The following is a 16,819-nucleotide window of genomic DNA, read 5'->3' as shown; positions in this document are numbered from 1 at the left end:
AATGCACTGCCCTTTGACTCTACAACCTACTGTTCTGACAATTATTCCTTTGTTTTGATTTTATTTATTGTTTTAAGCCAGTAAAGACCAGGGACTCGGTGCCATGATAATTCTCTTACAGTGCTATTGTGTGAAATTATAATCACTTGTTATGGAATAATTTTTATAGTCTTTTTCACACCAGACATTTTTTTTGTATTTGTACAGTGGCTTGGTGATACTGATATGTTGCCATGAGTTATTGTAACCAATAAAAAGCTTCTAACCAAGAATACACATCCTGGCTGAGTTTTTCTTTACAACAAAAATTAGACTGCTTGTAAGTGAGTAAAGAACTATATACAGTACTTTTATACAAAGGTTTTGGGTTTTTTTGGTAGTACATTAACTGTAAAAGGAGTTTCATTCAAAGAACCTGCAACAAAGACCAAAGGAAACAAAAACTGGCTGTGTGGCTTGAATAAGTTCTGCTTTGGGTTCTTCATATTTAACCTGTATACTTAAACATATTGACCTGTATTTATCTGTTGCTTGCTTATTATTACAGTTAATTGACACAGAGAATACATATAGAAGTCTGGAAAGAGACAAGAAGTTAACATTTGGTGTTTTTTAAGCTAAAAACTGAACTGAATTTATATCTGAGCATTTAATATTCACTGATGTTCCATTTTACATCAACACTCGACATGCAGGACATGTTTAAATTCAGTGTCTTTCAAAGAGATACACAAAAAGTCAGTTTTGGACTGTGACAGATTTAATATAACCAGGCAAATCTGGAGGTATTTCAACACACATTCAAGAAAAAAAATGAAATAAAAAGACCGCTGTAATTGTAGACTGGTGTAATTGTCATTACAAGTCTAATGGATAGTGTATAAATAAAGCAGGATATTATAAAATATATATGAGGATCTCCAAAGCCTTTGATCTATACAGTTTGGATTCTTAGAAAATAGAATGTGAACCTACAGTATGTTAAAGACATGCTTTCCCTTTCTACTCAAATTATTTCTCTCAGTGAATTTTAACTAACTGGGTCCTCAGAATTCAGAAAAACAAATCTGTTCTCTTTTATTATTAAATATATTTATTTTTTGTTGCTAACATACAGCAGATCTTGTGCCTGGACAGATACATGTACAGTCTTACAGACACACCAACTTCATTTGCTCCACAAAAGTTAGTCAAAAAAAAGGCATATTCACAGTTAGAAGCACGCTAGTGTCAAAATATAGCACCCGACCGGAAGCCTTCATGCCGACCGAGATCCTGTGGCCGTCTCGTGGAGCGTCTTTGCACGTCGTGAGTCCATTTGTTTGTTTTACAGGCAGTTTTGTTTTACAGTGTCACTGCAGTTTCTCAAACACCTGAAGCACCTGAATGGCTGCGGAGGAGAGGAAAATACTGTCGTGTCTGGGCCTTCACGCTCCCCTGTCCACGAAGAGTGAAACTACAGATCCTATTTCATTCATCGATTAATCTTTGTTTTCTGGGGTTTTTCATTTAGTAAATGATTAATCTACAAAATGTTTTTAAAAGTCACACAAAAGGATCAGATCTTCCCATTTGAGAGGCTGCAGAAGTTTGGTATTTCCGCCAGATAAATAACTAACATTTCATTGATTATCAAAATACGTATAGATTTCTTTTTGCTTGATAGATCGGTTGAGCCATTTCTCTTTTCAGGACTACTGTCCACACGGAAACTGTGGATTAGTTGATGAGGCGCTGTGGCGGCGCCTGGCTGAGGAATGATCGGCTCCACCGGAACCAAAAAACAGGGAGCGATAAAGGAGAGCCGCTCACTGCTGAGGCTGCAGGTACTGGTTTGTGAACGCCTCCAACTGTTTCTCCAGCTCTGTGGCTTTATGTCTGCAGAGGAAACAAACACACGTCATGATCTGGAGCAGCTTCATCCAAACCACCTGTGAAGTAAGCTTCTACTAGCTTATTTCTAATATCACGTTTCCAGAGCGCTTCTGTAATATCTAAATTCTGCCGATGGCACAGTTACATGTGTGTCATGACTGAGCAGATGTTCTTTTTTTTGGCTAAACATGTGCAGTATAAGCAGTTCACAACCTTTCAAAAACAGGAAATAGAAAAATGCCTGTTCAGACTTCCCAGATCTGCCTAAAATTCCTGAGTTAAGCACAACACTGTTTTACACACTCATAATTTGCTCATTTCTACCCAAATAGCAGTTTGTTCTACTGTTTGAAAGAGCAGTGAACATGTTTATACTGGTACGCTAATAAAAAGGAAGCTGTTTAGTCACAAGCGCAGATGGAGCAGTAGTAATAAAAAATAATTTGTATGTCCTTTCCGTGTTATCTCTTATCACTACTGTACCCAAATATGACTATGAGAAGACTTGAAAAGCTGCTCAGGCTGGGATCATCTTCAGGTCAGTTAACAGGTGTGATTTTGTACACAGGCATATCGTCACATGATGGTTATGTGTGTAGGGATCAGTTTGAAAATCAATGAACTGCTTCTTAAACTTTGAATCTCTTGGAATCGTTGCTTGATCATTTAAGGTCTTGACATTTTTGCTATTCCTGTAGTATCATTCACATCATCTTAGGATATATAACAGTTATCTGATCCCCCCACGTCTCTACACTTCATGTTGTCCCCAATAAGAGAAGACGCCGGACTGACCGCAGTGTCTTGGACTGGCTCTGGACCGTCTCCAGCTGATCTATCTTGGCTGTCAGTTGGCGGATTTCAGCCTCGAGCTCTTTCTGCGTCTGGTCCACCTGCTGACAGAGCCGAGCGAAGGTCGTAGCCATCTCCCTGGCAACACAGAGGGCACAGCTCAGTGTCAGCACTTGTTTATTTCACCCTGCTCCTGAGGGGAAGGCTGGGTGGGGCACAGAGGAGGGCGGGGCGGGGTGGGGCACAGAGGAGGGCGGGGTGGGGTGGGGCAGGGCTCTGTGTGTGTGTGTAAATTAGGAACATTATAGGGAGTCAGGCCTTGTCAGTGGGCTAAATATCACAGACAAAAAATTGTTGAAGTGTGCAGAGAAATTAGCATTTTGATATCAGCACTGTGAGACTAACTGTGCTGCAAGTTAAAGGATTAAGCCACCCTTTAAAACATTATCCATTTCTAATGTTCAATCCAGTCATAATTTTTGGGATGAGTCTTGGAATGCCATATTTTACACTTTTAACCATTTCTATCACAGTAAAATACAACAAAACTCACAAAGGAGCACAAAGTATATCACAAATAGGCTTAATGTTAAGTGTTTCAGGGTGGATTTCACCTCTACCCCATCAAAGGCAAATTGACCTGAAAAACAAACTATTCAAAAATGATATCATACAGGAGCTAAACACAATATAGCATCAAATGACATAAAGAGTAGCGAATCGGTTTACTGGTCCTGCTGTAGTGATGAAAATGGCTATAATTTCTGTAGACATGAACCAGAAAAACATCTTAAATTGGTTAATATCTTACTTTGTAAATGTCACATTCTGTATCATGTTCATGTGATCAAAAAGAAAACACATTTCATGTACCGGTCTGTCTCGTTCATATCGAAATGTGCTGTATCAGGACTTACTGTTGGACCTGGTGGCTACAGTTCGCGCTGGTAAAGCTGACGATGAGCTGCAGCTTCTCGGAAGCGTAATCCACAAACTGCCGCTTCAGACTCCGCTCCTTTGCCTTCGTGGTCCAGGTGAGTCTCTCGTACAGGTACAGCAGGCCGTACAGTGAGGCTGACAGGGCGATCAACCTCCAGCCAACTGCTCGGTACACCTTAACAAATACACAAACAGAAATTTTGACAAAAGGGATAAATTAGCTGATTTAAATGTAATATTTCCCCAACGGGGAAAATTAATTCTTCATAGCTGAAACGCACAGAACAAAAGACGACATTATGTTTGATGCTCTACATGCGTTCATCGGGGATGCGGACATGCAAAAACAATGCGGGAAAACAACGCACCACTCCTCCGACGATGACGATGCTCATTGAAGTGCGGGAGGTGAGGGACGCCACGTTTGTTGCCATGGCCACCATCAGGTCCTCCTGGGTCATGAGGGCTGTCTCGTTGTTGGGCGGGGCGATCGTCGAGGGGGGTCCTGAGGAGGGCGTCCGGGCCAGGGGCAGTGCTGGTCGAGAGGCCTGATCAATGACAGCAGAGTTTTTCAAAATCAGACTTTCATCATATGAGTTTACGTGAACACTTTTGTTATTATTGACATTAAACATCACAAAGAAGCCGTAGCCTGGACCTGGAAGTTCTGGTCCACCAGTTTGAGCGCTCTCTGTGCGTTGACAGATCCTAGGAAGCGGTGGACTAACGACGTCCAGCCCAGTGAAAACTGAAACTCGATGTTCTCCTGGAAGTCACTGCAAAGCGTGGCGCAGTTCAGGTCGTAACTCAGGTCAAACTTCCTGCTGGGCACCAGCATGTGGACTTGGCTCTGAACCACAGAGGGGAGCAGAGGGAGCATGCTCTCTGGAGAGACAGAAAACATGAAGTGTGAGAATTACAAAAGGAACAGACAGAAAGAGGGATCAGATGCACTGATGCACAACAGAAAATATGCTTAACGCTTTCAGACAAGACACCGAAATCATCGTTTTTTTTATACATGGCCAATTTTGAGATTTCTGGCTGTTTTGCTTCCATGTCTTCTTTCAGACTAGTGGAAAGAATTCCAAAATACACATTCAGTGATTTATTTGAGCTCAGATTTCTGTTCTCCATGTATATTCTCAAGGTTTTTACAGAGGGGTTTGTTCCTGTGTCATTCAAAGCCTGAATTATGGAACATTTCATTCCTAAAAACATGGGTGAAAATTGATTTTTATGGCTTGAGAGTATTTTATGATTTATGGAGTGACAAAAAATGAGAAATCCAAAATTCCTTTTAAAAAAAACATTGACTCTAAGTGTCAACAAAATGAAACAATAATTTAGAACCTGGCTTTATCCATTGTTCAGATTTCTATGCATGTGAATTAGTGCATATTTAGTTCGATAATGAAGCATTTACATACTTAAATAAACAACTTTAAAACAAAAGAACTGCCAACCGCATGTAATAGGGGAAGTTTCATGGTGCTACTGTATCAGCTATCGCTTCAAATTTTTACCCTACTCACCTGTAACCCTTAATTGCCTTAAGGACTAGTCTTCAAAATGAGTACTTTTACTTTGGTAAAAGTATATTTTACAGCTAATAATTCATTTATCTCTCCTTGGGTGCTGTCAGGAAATAAAATGTGATTTTGTTTTCCCCTGAGTCATTTTCATCAGAGGGCACATTAACACCTTTCCGACATCACTGCCACTGAGCACAGCTTGCATGTGTGCTCGACACAGTGACGCATTTGCAGCATAATGGGCCATGGGATGATGGCATTCAGCGAGGAGGTAAATATAGCAGGGCGCTGGGTGCTGCAGACCGTCGCCCGAGTGCCCAACAGGATCCGACCAAGTTTGGCAACACTCCGGGTGAAAAAACAATGGTGGCCTGGAGGTGTGAGTTGAGGTCATTTTCTGTGAAAATATGATTTCCTCCTTGGCCTTTTAAGCAAGTAAAGGTTACGAAATAATAATTTCAGACAGCCAATCATCCATTTTTAGCTTTCAATCTTCATTATTCTTCCATCCCTTTTAGTAGTTGGGGATTTCTGCTTTATTAAAGGCCCAGTGTGTAGGATTTAGTGGCATCTAGCAGTGAGGTTGCAGATTGTAACAAAATGAATACCCCACACCTAACCCTTCCTTTTAAAGGGTGTAGAAGAACGTATGGCGACCACATTACTTGCAAAAAATATGAGCGAGTGTTCGGTTTGTCCAATTAAGGCTACTATAGAAACATGGCAGACTCATTCAAAGGTAACAAAAACACAACAATCCTTATTTCCAGGTGATTATACACCAATGAAAACATTCTTATGATTATCATATTCCATTTCTGCCTTATTCTAGAGTCCCGAAATCTTACACACTGGTCCTTTAAGATGGTACAATCATGATTACAAAATATCAAAAATGAGCTGGTTTTGACCACGACAAACCTAAGTCTAATCCCACACTACGTCGATTCACTTTGATTAATCAATAATGATAATCATTATAAAGTAAATAATTAGGTACAAAAGTACTGCAGTGCGCTGCCACACAACTTTTTATTAGTAGTAGTAGTAGCAGCAGCAGCAGCAGTAGTAGTAGTGGCAGTGAATTTTTCACTTGTAAAGGCTACAGACTGGGGCTAAAGCGCTCACTGAACAGATTTGTTTTTGGTAACTCTTGAGCCAACTGAAACGTGGACAACTCAGTACTCCAAAAGGGATGTCTGCACTTTCAGTACCTATCATGTATCTCTGAGAGGACTGGACAGAAGCATAGACGGCGTCGGAGCAGCGGTAGGCCAGGTTCTTGCCCATCCCCTCCTCCACATGAGACAGCAGCTCCTGCCAGCAGCAACAAGAGTCAGAGGTCACACGGAAAGCAGTCAATAAAAAAGGTTTTAGAGCAATTGTTTGAGAGCAGTAAGCTGGCACAGCTGCTTTGTAATCCCCCAAACACCCGATGGAATTAATCTGCGTCTCTACTTACAGACTTGTAGATCTTGAGGACATGTGGTGATGGGTGGAAGTCAGTGTGGAACTCATCGACGATTACGTGGAGACGGCAGATCTCCTCTCCCATGGCGGTGGATACCTGGATGAAACGCAAGTAAGATAAAAAAAGACAGTAAGAAAGAAAGAAAGAGTAAAGAACAGTGAATAGTGCTTCCACCAGCTGTCGTCTACATTACCTTACACGCCACGTCCTCACTGATGGCCTTGATCTTCTTCTTAATATCACTGATCAGCAAGTTGAGCTGATTCTTGACAAACTCCAGCCGGTCCATCTGATACTCTCTGTCCTCCAGAGCCGCCACTCTAAAGCCCCACCACACCAACAGGAAATAAGTCACGAACACAACTAGTGGCTGAACAATGACAGTCAAAAAGAATAGTGAACGTGCAACACAGTCGAATTTCTGAGAAATCAATAGTTATAATCTCATTTATCCATCTATTATCAAAGAAAATATCATGCATATGCATTTTCTCTCTGCCGCTTCATAGATAAACCTCTACCAGCCCTTCATGGCATGGACAAAATTAAGCGATGTCACTTTGCCAGCATCAGACTTTCATCTCTATCGACACACTAACAGAGCAGAGGGGAAAGGACGTTTGGAGAGAGACACTCACCTCTTCTCTGCCGCCTCGATGTTGATGGCGTCCATGATGCTCTTGACTTTCTCTGTGATCTGCTTGGCCCTGATAGTGTGCTGCTCAAACTTTGTTTTCACTGCTGACTGCGAGATACACTCCTGCGAGGCCATAACACACCAGTTACTGTGACAGATGTATGGGCTACTGCTGGATAGCGTGCATGAACTCACACACTACCGGGGACGAACAGAGGACAAGATATACACCTGCTACTTTAACTTAAGAGAAGAGAGGAAAAGGAAAGCAGCAGCAGTGTGTGTATCTTGCGTCCCACAGCCCACGTATTGGAAAGTCACAGTAATGTGTCTGTGAAGCCTCAGCAAAATAAAAAAAAAACAAAACATGTCAAGTGTATACAACCAAGAATGCAAGGGAAAGAAAATTTAAAAACAACATGTAAAAGTAGGAATACTGTGTCATTCTGGGATAAATTATATTGTTGCGTGTTCAATGACTTCGGCTGTCTATTTGTTGTTCTTTAACTGCATTTAAAGAGTGATGATTTCAGGATTCAGGAACAAACTTGCTCAAATGCTGCCTTTTTTTAATTCTCAAAGTCCTCTACTATGATTAGTTAATTGATTGTACAGTAGTTACATTCAGTACTCATCTCTCTATGGAGTTGTTTTTATTGCTAGTTGCGGAGGCCGCCACTTCTGCTCTAGATTCAAAGTGCCTTCACGGGATGCACGCAAGTAACAGTGCAATCGCACCCACAGTAAGCTCAGTGATTACTGTTCACTCTCCTGACGGTGTACCAGAGCTGTGTGAAGTTATTGCTACTGAACGGCTTCAAATTCGTATTGTAGCGGCGATCACGAAATTTATTCCAAATGCAAACAGTCAATTTCAGCATTTGTCGTCAGCGGATAACTTTTAACATTTAACAGACAGCACACGTACAACTCATCAGTAAGGTAACCAACTTTATCGTGTCCTGCTGTTGTGTGGAAAAGTAATCGCACTGTGTACATTATGAGATCAGGTTGGTCATGACTTCATGGGAAAAGGCCAATTATTAACTTCTTTATTAATACAACTGGCGTTTGTTTGTCTACGCTATAAACAGATACAGCAGTTCCTCTGGTGTTGTATTTCTAACGAATGCTCAACAACTGCTTGCTGCTCTGACAGTTATGGGATGTGTAGTTTTAAACTGCACTTGCTGTTAACACGGTAACAAAGGTGGCGCAAAATCAGCCGGACTTTCAATATTAAGGATTGTAATCATTTTATGGCAATTTCCTCCCAGTGTGAGCACAATTCAATTCCTGCTAGTAAAAATCAAAACATCACAACCAGATGCAACAAAACACAGAGAGACAAAACAAAGGAGAACTCAACAATCAAAATTCAAAAGACAGAACAGAATCAAAGTGGAATGAAAACAAGCCGATGCCCTCGCCTCAGTGAATCTAGACTTCAGCAATGAAGACGGAAGTTGATGGAAAAGGCACAGTGATTGGTCTCGAGGATCCTGGGGTCACCAGCTTCGTGTTGCATGGTCGGTGGGGAACCCTAACCACTGCTCAGGTTAATTCTTACTGTTAGAAGGACTTTGGTTGCTTCTCATTTTAGCCATGTTTTTTCAGCATGCATTAATCTCAGACATGCACAATGGCACCTTTCTCAAATGCCCAATGAGTTACTGTAACTTGACCAATAGAGTAAACTTCACAGCCTGATAACGCAGCCACTGTCTGTATTTCTTGGTCTGACCGAATGAAAAATAGCCCCACTTCTCATAAGAGTGATTCCCAGCAATGAGCAGCGGCAGCAGCCAATGCTGCTTTGCTCTTTATGATACACCAGCACCGCACTGTTTATCCACTTTATCAGCATCCATGCAACCTGCAGCTTTTCGCTTGATTTGACTTGACAGTGATTTCACCCGTTGAGATGTCTTTCTGGAAGCGAACATATCAGTGCCTAACCACATGCATGACAAAATTATTGAACTGAAATCTGTCTCTGTGGATTCAGACGGGAAATAGATTTTAATTTGAGAAGTGGTAATAAAATTACTGGAAGATATGGAGAGGACTCTGACACTGACACACACGCAACCAACCACGCACCTACTCACACATACACAAACACCACCACCCACCTCAAACCGCCTCTCAAAACTCTGGAACTCCTTCAGTCTCTCCTGGAAGCCTTCAGCCAGGGCCCCACCTGTTGTGGAAAATGATCATATGGTGTCTAAATCTTTTATTGCACGAATGCTTCTGATTATTTTAATTAGCATAACCACAGTTTTCTTCATTGTTTATCATTTGCATCATGAATGCAACTATTTTCCTAAAAAATTTGTTCAATTAAAAAAAAAAAAAAAACTAGTTCAAAATTTAAACACTGCAGATTCTAGTTGATAGGACTCTGGTTTGATAAACAGCATTTCCTGGTTGTGAATAATATCAAATATAGTCATATAAACACTGTTTCTCCATCCCTTCACAAACACAGCATCACCTGCTATAATGTGAAGCCTCACCTGTTTCCGGCATGCCCTGTGCACGCTGCATGCGGGAGTTGAGCACCTCTTTGGCAGACACGAAGAAAATGCGGTTGGGTGCCTGGTCGCGGTCCACAACCTTCAGCTCCTCGACCAGGAAGTTCACACAGCGGTCTGTGTGCTGCTTCCTCACCTGGAGGAACAAGTAACACATTCTTAGGGCGCGCTATTTTTTGTGATTTCATATCTTAATTGATTTTGTTTAATCAATTTTGGCAAAAATCGGTAAAAAATTATGACATCACAAACAACCAATTGTTCTGAGGGTTGACTCACATCCTCCATGTATTCTGGTTCGTTTGCTGAGGCGTCCCAGCGGTTGTTGAGGATGAAGATGTTGGGCTTCGACAAACGTTCGTTCACTTTGTGGAAAAAGTGCTTTTCCTAGATGGTAGAAGGATGAAGAGAGATAAGAGTGGTGTTAAACTTTGTTCAAATCTTGGAAATAAAACAAAAAGAATACATTCAATACGTTCCTTCCTCTTTTTCTCACAAACAACCAAAAACCAAAAAAGCACCATGCTAGATCAAAATATATGCTAGCATTTACACAATAAAAATGAAAGGATTCAAATTCAGCACTTACATTGGATGCATGTACTGTACATCGAGTGTTTAACTCTATCCAGGAACACAGACTTTAATTTCTGTTTTTGTGTGTTCCAGTTTCATCACGATGGCAATGGTGGTGTTGCAGTGTGGATAAAAAAGTTCATGTTTGCACAACCAGCCAGACTTCAGGCTCCGGCACATGACGCATTTTTTTTGCTACTTGATAATCTTACATTATTTACATAACACCTTAGCTCGTTTCCACTGAATAGCCAAGCGTGGAATGTGTGTTTGCGTTCCCTTTAAGAGCTGCTGCCGGGTTAAGGAGCTCTGTGACTGAGTGTGTCCAGCTTCACATTGCATGAATGCCTGAGCCGAGAGAGACAAGAGTGGGGCCTCTGTGGTTGTATGCAAACACAGGCAGCCACATTCTCCACTCTGTAATCAGATCAGCGCAGCAAACTGATCCTTCTCATATCCACTGACCCTTTCATATACATAGGTGACCGACATAACTGAAAACTTACTTTGATTGCTCTTACAGTACGTCGATTCAAAGTGAGTGAGCTGTTTCACAGTCAGTTATGATTGTTTAAGTCATCTCTCCTCTTTTTGGCTCAAGTTACTGTGTCACTGTGAATTACTGATGAAAAAGCAGGTGTATTCTAATCATTAACAGTTGACTGACAACAATGGCCAAACCTAACAACCAACACATGACGCAAATTCCACAGGTTACTGGCCAAACATGAGCTTCATGAGGCTCAGAGGCATTATATTTCACTTATCAATTTATGCTTCCTGACATGCAGTACCTGCTTTTAATCTTCCTTTATATTTTTCTACTTGCTGTTTTTGTTGTTACACACCTTATGCATAATAATAAATATTATGTGAACCTACACAGCAGTAAACAGATTCTAGTTACCGTGTTCATAAGTGTGGATTCAGAATTGGCCACCAGCACAAAGACATCAGCATCCAGGCAAAACTTGTCAATCCAGCTGTCCAGTTGTGATGTGACATCTGTCCCTGGGCTACAGAGTGGAAGAGAGGTCAAGAGGTCAAATGCATGACACTACAAAATATGTGAAGTAACACATCCCCTTGAGCTTGATTTCTATTCTGCACATTATCGGTCTCATGTGTGTAAATCACACTTTTTCACATCCTAGAAACTGTCAAATTGATATTTTAAAACTTCTCTAGAAGGTCCTGGTGTGTTTAACAGATCCTGTTACCTGTCTACAAGCACCAGGTCGTCTCGAAGCAGAGCACACTTGGTCTTCGGCCAAAAGACACGGACAAGACAGCCGGCGTCCAGACTCTCATCCATGTGGAGTGCATGAGCCAGCTGGTTTACAGTCTGCAGAAGAGGCGTAAACAGATTGACGTTATGGTTGGTAATGTAATAACTTTTCTCTAATGTTAAACCATTTTGCAACCATTTGTGTTATTATCCTCTTAAAATTACAAATTTCCAATAGAGTAATCACTAACTACTGCGATACAGTGATAGGATTTTTCTTTTAATTGTAAGAATTGCGATTTTCAAGAGCTGGAAGGTATAGTTTACAATATCAGACAATAAGGTCAAGATCAATAAGTTAGCAGTGACGCGTTATTAAGCGTTTTTTTTTTGTGTGTATGTATTACACCACAAGGATCCCTGTACTATCAGCTGTTAATGTTAAGACAAGGTCAGCTATTAATCTTCATTTCACTAGAAAACACCCATTAATTTCAGAAACTCCAGACAGTATCATGTAAAAGCAATGGACAGGTTAGTGAGAAAATATAAGAGGACAACAGATCGCCACTCAGTGAGTTAAACTGAAGAGAGAGCGACGTCTCCCACGCCAGGCTTTCAGACACCTGACACCACCTTGAATATCCTGCATACCTGTGTCTGTTCACATGGCTATGGGCTCCGGTAGCATTTGCTTGGTTTAGGTTTGGGAAATTAACCCTCACCAACAGCCAAATGGAAATTATTATTCTTATCTATGTCAAAATTATGGCTGGCAGGTAAAAAATGACAAGGTGGCATGCAAATTTTGGGGACTTCTGCTATAAAATCACAAATTTTTTTGTGTTATTGGTCTTCTATCCCTTTCTTTTTGAATTACTGTTCATTGGTCTTAGCATAACTACACTAAAAAGTTGAAATAGGCATTTTATGAATGCATTTGATTTAGAAAAACAAACTACTGATAAAACTATTACACGCTAGCTGTAGAAGAATCAATACAAACATATGAGTTGGCCTTGGTATCAGGGTGAGGAAAAACCCTTATCAGCTTGTATGCTCAACCGTGTGATCCAACTGAGTGCAACAACACTTCCACAACAACAAAAAAAGATGCTTTTCTATTATGACTGCACCCGGGCGAACACCAGTCAATCAACAGAGGACTGTGAGGAAAAGCAACATTACTTCTTAGATATCCCAACATTCATTATCACTGCAACTGGGTGACAAATGACTGAAGGCAACAGATGGTCTGATTAGTGAAGATGGCCAGATTCTGGTGTGTGTGTGTGTGTGGTTGTGATTGTGTGTGTGTAAAAACTTGTCCCCAATTAGTCTAGCAGACATAGTTCAAAATAGTTGAGAACAAGCTGCCCAAAGCACATCCCAGGTATCAAATACGTGAATTGGAGGCAGACCAGCGCTCATTAAAAAAAAAACAGTACATTTACCTTGATGCTCTTCTCCTCATCAGAGCCCTCCGTCTTGAGGTAAGCCTTGTCATCATCAGTGCCCTCCACACTCAGGAAGCAGTTAGTTGTGTGGCCAATCCCGCTGGGCAGCACACGGTCCCTCAGCATGGCGTTGACCACTGTACTTTTACCATTGCTGGTCCTAAAAACAAACAAAACAGTTGTTAGCTGAATGTGTAGCCAAATTCTTTGCTCATACTTCAAATTCTTCTCAGAATAGTCAAATACAAAGTCCTAAGATGTCAAATCTTAAGTTAGTTAACTGTTAATGCAACACAAACATGTAGGTCTGTAGTTTCAGCTTCAGCTCATTTTTGTTGGTGATTAGGTTTTCAAAAACAACATTTTCACTACATTAAAAAACTGATTGCTCTCCTGCTTGCCGCACACAAAGGAAGGCACGTGCCTGTAGGAATAACCCAAAGGGCACAATTATTATTTCATCACTTTTTATGCCTTTACTAGGTTAGCCTGCTGTGTACATGGATTTTGGCTGACAAAACTGACAAATTATATTCTTTAAAGAAAGTGGATTCCATTGTTAAAAGGAAAGAAAAAAAGGCTACCTCATTTAGAGGATTTTATTCAAGGTTTTTTTTTTTTTTAAAAAAGCTTCAATCAAAAACCTCTAGCACAGCTTTGAATGCAAATAAAAAGACATTCGGATACAGTAAAAAGATCAGGCTGAGTAGATAACCTTGTAAATGTAAAGAGGTTTACGATACTGCAGTGAAACTTTACCTCACTGCTGAATCAAGCATAGGGAGTGTCTCAGTTTAACTCAATCATGTAGAATGGCCTTTAACGACAGATAATTAATGCAGTGACTGAACAATGTCACGGCCAGCCTAGCAGTCAAATTAAAAGAGAATAAAAGTGAAAGCAAAACTTCCGACTGAATAATTTGGGGAGGGGCAAGTCTGACTTGTACTTCACCACAATTACGTCAGTTAAGATTGCTCTTATTGAAAAATGTACATTTGGAAATCACATCAGAAAAGTGTTTAAACAATATTCTTTACAATACACTAAATTTAAGGTGTTTGTATTGACGTATTTACCTGCCAAAAAAGGCCACTTTCATGTGTCTGCGTGCCAGCACCTCCTTAATGACAGCAAGTTTGTCAGCGTACGCCTGGATCTCCAGCTTTTGATCCTGACTCGCGATGTTCTCCAAAGCTTTATTCCCACAGGTTTCTGTCAAACACACACAGACCATACAACATGAGGCAGAGAGCGGACTGACAGACGAACAACAACAATGACTTCTCTTTAACATAAAAGGATTCTGCAGCTCTTAGCATTATAATACTGACACAACTGATTTCGAATAAAATTTATATTACCTTCCAGAGCTGACTGACAAATGGTAAAACAGATCAAAACAAATCATCTCACCTTCTACAAACTCAGAAGTTTCTTGCACATAGTTCAGTAGTTGCTCAAACACATCGCTTATCTTCTTCTTGGCCACGACAAAGTGCTTCAGAGGGGAGAACTCTCCTCGAGCTGAATCTGACCGTGTGAGTGGAGGGGCTGCAGCCATCGTGTCCAATCTAAACACGGAGTGGGGTCAAAAAGGGCAAACACTGTTACATCACAGGGCATGAATAATGTGGTCATAATATCATGCTGTTTACATCAAGCTAAAGTTAATAAGAACTTTTTAGGCAGGTTCATTAGCTAATACACTTCAGGCAAGCAGATGTTAAAACGGTACGTTAGCTAAGATATCTAATTTGACTGTAAGTGAACACAGAGAAGTTAGCAGTGGCAACGTGGAACTCCGACACACCACACATGTGAGTAACAGACAACATATGTATAGATAACGACACTAACTCATATTTAGTTGTTCCCAACTGGTCATTACTAATATTTGAAAATGTTATGTCAAACGAACGGACGCATGCGGCTGCTAAACAAGCTAACACGTTAAGCTATGTTAGCTAGTTAAACGTTCCAAGTGGCAGGCGGCGGTAAACTAGCATTAGCACGGTTAACTAGCGGCGTTGTTTCCTTACCACAGTCCTAAGACAGCCAGTGTCCTCTTCTCATAACACAAACAGTTCTGATCCGCTGCAACAGTCGAGACAATCTTTCCTCGCTGTAAGATTATTTGCTGTCAGTCTGGCTAACCTTCTGTTTGTATCCTCCTGGAATAGCACCGCTGTCAAGCTAGCAGCAATAGGAGAATGGCTTCCGGCACAAATTTCAAACTAAAAGCTCAGTTGATCTGACTGGAAGCGTTTGGCATCGTGCCATTAGTACAAGTATTTGAATGTGGCTGGATAATATTTGAATGGAGTTCCTGCTGACTTGCTTGCGCTTTAAATAGCTGTAGTTGATTTCTTTAAAATCAATTTGATTCACTGCCTCGGTGCAAATGGTTTTGATGTTACAGAATACTTATTATTTTTATGGTTAGTATATTATAACAACCATTGTTTACTGTTTGGAAGTTTCATAATTAAAGTCAATTGGAGTCAGATTTCACAGGCTTAGTTGTCATTAGTCCCCAAATTATTGAGAAAAGCAAAATACAGCAATTTTTCTGAATAGGATACAAAGAATCTCAAAGGAATATAGACTTTGTTTAACAATTTATTTTAACTTTACTACAAGCCTTTATATTTGGTCTGTAAGCAATTACACGAATAGTTTGAAATGAAAAGAAACAACAACACAAACTACAAAAAGAAAAAAGAAAACAATACATAGCATACACATTTTCTACAGACGAAAAAAGTGTAGGTTGAAGCTACCAGACAAATGGAATCATGTCATTCTGATGATACATTTTTACTTTATAATTCATTATTTATGATCAAATTATTGTTAAACATTTTACAGCATACAACGTGTGCCTCTCTAGGTGAGATATCGTACTATGATTTTTTTTTTTTTTTTTAGTCTTGATCGGTTTACTTAATTTTATTTTGAGACTTAAAGTATCTGACTTCCTGTTCTGTTCAGTTTCGCTTTCCTTAAATTGGGGATTCTTCCACAAAGGGGGCGGAGACAGGTGACGAAAAAGGTTGGCGGACAGCAGCAGCCAATCAACGAGCAAAGAATGAAACCAACCCCTGAGAGCTCCTTTAATGTAGGTATGACACTCAAGTCCACTTAGCAACACCAAGTGCATGTTTGATTAAGAAAAAGATAATAATAATTTTAGGGACAGTATGTAATAATATTGTATAGAATAATTATGCATAATAGAAAAGGAAAAAAGTATTTCATACAAACCTTTACTTGTATCCACTTAGAAAAGTTTAAGAACCCTCCAGTAAAATCCTGTATGGGTTAACAGTTCCTGAAGCTTGGTATGTGATATTTCAGGCCACTATCGACATGATATCACTGCACTGGTACACTGGTCCAATCAGACTACAGGACTGTCCACATATTTATCCATTATCTAGACCTGTTTATCCTGTGCAGGGGTGCAGGGGACAGGAGTCTATCACATGGACAGTTAGTATTGCGCAAGACATCTTTTATCAAGCTAGATTAGAGAGATTTATTTTCTTACTCTCTCTAGAGCTCATGCAAAATTACATTATATGTTAAATTTAGAAGAAACAATAGTCAGTGCGTAGGGTATAGACATGTGAATGTGCACATGGGCTGCTGCACTAACGTCACCTCTCCAAGCATAGAGATCAGACAGCATTTAAATGAAATCAGTCATGTGTGTGTTGCCTTTGCAAGCCCACAATAACTCAGCCTGTGAATGGGACGATACCAG

General features: G+C 40.3%; 1 protein-coding gene across 1 annotated transcript; it reads right to left on the bottom strand.

The window, feature by feature from the left end:
• Positions 1-416: 416 nt before the first annotated feature.
• On the bottom strand, positions 417-15,235 carry mfn1b (mitofusin 1b). Its single transcript, XM_041935016.1, has 18 exons — positions 15,093-15,235; positions 14,467-14,624; positions 14,130-14,265; positions 13,048-13,210; positions 11,586-11,710; positions 11,273-11,381; positions 10,069-10,176; positions 9,772-9,925; positions 9,385-9,452; positions 7,251-7,372; positions 6,806-6,932; positions 6,604-6,708; positions 6,356-6,458; positions 4,265-4,491; positions 3,975-4,154; positions 3,585-3,781; positions 2,671-2,805; positions 417-1,878 (listed from the first exon to the last, which is right to left on the bottom strand). Exons 2-18 carry the CDS (start codon positions 14,612-14,614, stop codon positions 1,809-1,811), a joined length of 2,277 nt encoding a protein of 758 aa, XP_041790950.1. The 5' UTR covers positions 14,615-14,624; positions 15,093-15,235; the 3' UTR covers positions 417-1,808.
• Positions 15,236-16,819: the final 1,584 nt, after the last annotated feature.

Source organism: Chelmon rostratus, chromosome 4, assembly GCF_017976325.1.
Source record: "Chelmon rostratus isolate fCheRos1 chromosome 4, fCheRos1.pri, whole genome shotgun sequence".
Taxonomy (NCBI): domain Eukaryota; kingdom Metazoa; phylum Chordata; class Actinopteri; order Chaetodontiformes; family Chaetodontidae; genus Chelmon; species Chelmon rostratus.
The sequence above is the reverse complement of the archived record's forward strand: the minus strand, read 5'-3'. Positions and strand labels throughout refer to the sequence as shown.

What these genes read in the sequence shown, in the direction of transcription:
- mfn1b (XM_041935016.1), bottom strand. Translation starts at nt 14,614, where the DNA reads ATGGCTGCAGCCCCTCCACTCACACGGTCAGATTCAGCTCGAGGAGAG. An exon ending in TCGTCATCGTCGGAGGAGTG is followed by an intron (nt 3,782 to 3,974) that starts GTGCGTTGTTTT and finishes GTATTTGTTAAG; the next exon opens with GTGTACCGAGCAGTTGGCTG. An exon ending in AGCCAGTCCAAGACACTGCG is followed by an intron (nt 1,879 to 2,670) that starts GTCAGTCCGGCG and finishes TTTCCTCTGCAG; the next exon opens with ACATAAAGCCACAGAGCTGG.